The sequence below is a fragment of the Perkinsus marinus genome (assembly GCF_000006405.1).
Source record: "Perkinsus marinus ATCC 50983 genomic scaffold scf_1104296968140, whole genome shotgun sequence".
Classification (NCBI taxonomy): domain Eukaryota; phylum Perkinsozoa; order Perkinsida; family Perkinsidae; genus Perkinsus; species Perkinsus marinus.
This window is the reverse complement of record NW_003203247.1, coordinates 4,040-7,669: the sequence shown is the minus strand read 5'-3', so window position 1 is coordinate 7,669 and position 3,630 is coordinate 4,040. Positions and strand designations below refer to the sequence as shown.

The following is a 3,630-nucleotide window of genomic DNA, read 5'->3' as shown; positions in this document are numbered from 1 at the left end:
TGGGTGAAAATTCATCTATCATTTCGATGTTCCATATAGTACTGTAGTCGTGATACTGATGTATCCTTGAACCATTGAAATGGAGACAGCATGATTGTGTGCAGTAGACAGAGTTGATAGATTCACCCATATACTTAACGGCTCTCATTCACGTTGGCCAACGTGTCGCCCTTCTCAACATGGCCTACCAACTCCCTATGTCGCGTTCCTCAACAAAGACGACTAAAATTCTTCGAGTGATCGTTTGTGGAGTCTTAAGTTGGATTGCAAAATATGCCGTCGGTCGCTCAAGGTAGCCGTCCGGACCCCAGAGACTTCATATTCAGCGAAAAAACTGGCGAGAAACTAATCCGAAAACGCGGCGAAATTCGCGGATATGATTTCAGTAATGTTCGCTCGCGTATTCCCTTACCATGCACGAGCCTAGTAGGTATCGATCGATGCGAGGCATGCGTGATTTACCTCGTGGACCACATCTCACAGGTTTTCATTGATGAGTGCAAAGATTGTAAGTCCACTGGTGATTTCGGTGAATAGAATCCAGTACATGGTCAACCACATATGTTGGTGATAATATGAAAATTCTGAGGAAATTCTCATTGATTTCTGTATAATTCTACCCGAATTCGTATATAAACTTGTATAATTAGTGAGTAAACTCTCAAGCTCAGCTGAGGAGAGCAAACATATATTCCTTCAACACTGCTGCACGGTTTAGCACTGTAAACTAAACGAGCCGATTTCAGGTTCGATTTTCGTTGGGCCTGTGGGAGGATCAATATTTTTGCGAGACTGTGTTAGGATTCGCCTTATGGCAATTTGTCAGCAACTACGAACCAGAGATTGTGAGTTTTCTGCCATTCGAGATTTTACAAACGTGCTCGCGATCGACACTCAGCTACTGCCTCGGGGAATCATCCATAAACCTATAATGTTCCCGAGGGGAACTCATTTTGAATTTCCAACATTCTGCAATCAGTTTCCCATGTAAATGTCATCACATAAGGAACATCATTCTCCTCATTGTTATCAAACCCTGAGGGACGTTATCTCTCAAAGCTGAATGGGTTCCTGTACTCCCTTAGCCAGGTCACGAATGCGAACTCCTTCTGCAAATACCGGGTCACCCTATAATAGAGAGCTCCCACGATATGCTATTCGGTCCCCTTGATATCCCTAGGGTGATTCACACATCATGAAACGCATAATTGATGCTTTCACGTGGTAGGAACTCGCGACGCCTTTTAGTGAGCTGATGGCAAAAGCTGGTCTCACGATCACGCATAACGATTGGGCAAACGTCTTTGACTTCAGCAAGGGACAAGTGAGCCCCTCATTATTGGTGTTTTAACGGTGGATATCTTCGTCAATATTGGAGTTTCACCCGTAATATGAAAAACATATTTCACGACTACTACAGGCCGCGAATATCGCGTTTTTCACCGAGTTTTACGCCACTTCACGTAAAACGGGTGAAACTCCATTATATGTCATAGTGATATTAAATACAACTGCCTAGGACTTTGAGGGCTCTGGCTCCTTACCACGACCGCTGGGGAGAGGCTCGAACCTATCGCCGCCATGGTTCGAGTCGTAGCGTGAAATTGAGACTGAAACTCAAATTTATATATTTCCCTTAACTAGATGATATACATTTTAAGTTGAAGTAGTACTCTCTCAAGAGGAACTCCGCTCAAAGAGCAACCCCCGAATTTGCCCTAAAAACAACCATTATTAATAAAGATATTATTAAAAACTATATATTACAATTACATATCCCAGAGTGGTAAAATTTACGCGCGGTCAACCACATGTGTTGGTGACAATATGAAAATTCTGAGGAAATTTTGGGGATTCCTTGTTAGTTTCTGTACAGTTATCGTATATATTCTTCCAATTCGTATATAAAATCCTATGACTAGTGACGAAAATATTGAGCTATGCTGAGGAGGGCGAACCTTTTACTCACAATCGGTTTCGAATGGATTCACATCACACAAACCATTCTAGGAACAACACTCTACTGAAACGCATTGGAGGATTATGAACGATGAAGAGATGCGAGCCCGGCGCCATTCAGAATGGCAAGTTGAAGCCAGAGCATGTCTCGGCATACGTGAGTAGTTCCTTGGCTGATGTTGCTATCATCTGCTTTATCAGCGGAACCGACTCGAGCGACTGATGAAGATGAATCAGGGTAAATTGGATACCGACTTCTGACTCTTCGAAAGAGCTTCTTGCATGTCGATTTAATTCTGTCTCGTCCATCGCGCATGCGTAACTCCGGAAATCAAAAGTATTCGAGACCCATAAAAAAATCAACATGTTTCATATGTTTGGAGTTCCACCCTAGTGATATGAAAAACACTGGTGAAAAATATATTTCACGACTACTGCATATCACCGCGTTTATCGCGTTTTTCACCTCACTTAACGTAAAGTAGGTTGTGAAACTCTATGTGATATGTACTCCACAGGAAGTGCTCAAATGCATCATAATTCCTCGGAACTCAACCGTTCAGGCTCGAATTTGAAGAGATTGAAGTCTACAGCGCAGATTCGGTGGAGTCCTCGGTGGGCTTGGAAAACTGTTGACGCTTTCTTTCTGCATTTGTTGAGATCATAGGAAGTGTCATCATTATGTATGGATGAGACTGAGGTGTGTCGAAGACTCCTTGGAGGAGAGAAAGTTGATGTTCATGATGTACGCGAAAGCTTCCATGTGAGTTACTCTACAGTGCTGAGTGCCAAGTTGATATGTGCGTTTTGTATGCCGGGATTAATGATAGTGAACAACTTGTCGCTATCATAGTCTCGAAAGGTTACTTTTATCACATCACATGTTCATAGCAATGTTTACATTGTTTATGCGATATAGTTTCAGATCGATTCTTATTGATCTCGGAAAATAACACACATTTGCATCATATCAAATTGACTGTAAACGTCTTGCATTTTCCCATTGTACTACTTGTAGGTGCCCTTGGAATACTCAGATGAACTTTGCAACAGATTTCTGGCAGAACTAAAGTACGCCTTATATATCTCAACTCTTGTCGAATCGACACCGAACTTTCAGCCTGGTCACCAATCCGACGATGAGTAACCGCTCGAAGGTTGCTATTGAGCACGTAAGAAAATGTGGCAATTTGCGGTATATTTATCACAAGCAGTGTTGGAGGAATATATGTTCGCTTTCCTCTGCTGACTCTGCAATTTTATTACAGAAATTTTGGTAGAGAATCCAATGGGAATTTCTCAAATTTTCCACAAATTTTACCTATGCACCATCACACCGATCGAGAGTGTCTATGACTTGTTATCAGACTCGGGACACTCTGCTGACCTTCTTCCTCCAGACTCCAGATGATCTCGCTGATCACATCAGAGCAACTATGACAGATCCGAAAGCCTCAGGTGATTGCTCGGGTGTCAATTTTATATGCGAATGTGTGTTTTCTATTCCGGGATTAATGATAGTGAACAACTAGTCTCGAAAGGTTGCTCTTATCACAACATATGTTAATAGCAATGTTTATGCGATATAGTTTCAGATCTATTCTCGGAATTTTTTTCAACATTTGCATGCCAAATCGACTCACTGTCTAAACGAAACTCAGATAACAACTG

The 3,630-nt window shown here is 42.0% G+C and overlaps 1 protein-coding gene across 1 annotated transcript; it reads left to right on the top strand.

The window, feature by feature from the left end:
- Positions 1-273: 273 nt before the first annotated feature.
- Pmar_PMAR000603 (hypothetical protein) lies at positions 274-845 on the top strand (the record flags this gene model as incomplete). Its single annotated transcript, XM_002768454.1, has 3 exons — positions 274-385; positions 431-508; positions 747-845. Coding segments are annotated over 3 exons (289 nt in total), but the record flags the coding sequence as incomplete, so codon positions are not given.
- Between the last annotated feature and the right edge of the window lie 2,785 nt (positions 846-3,630).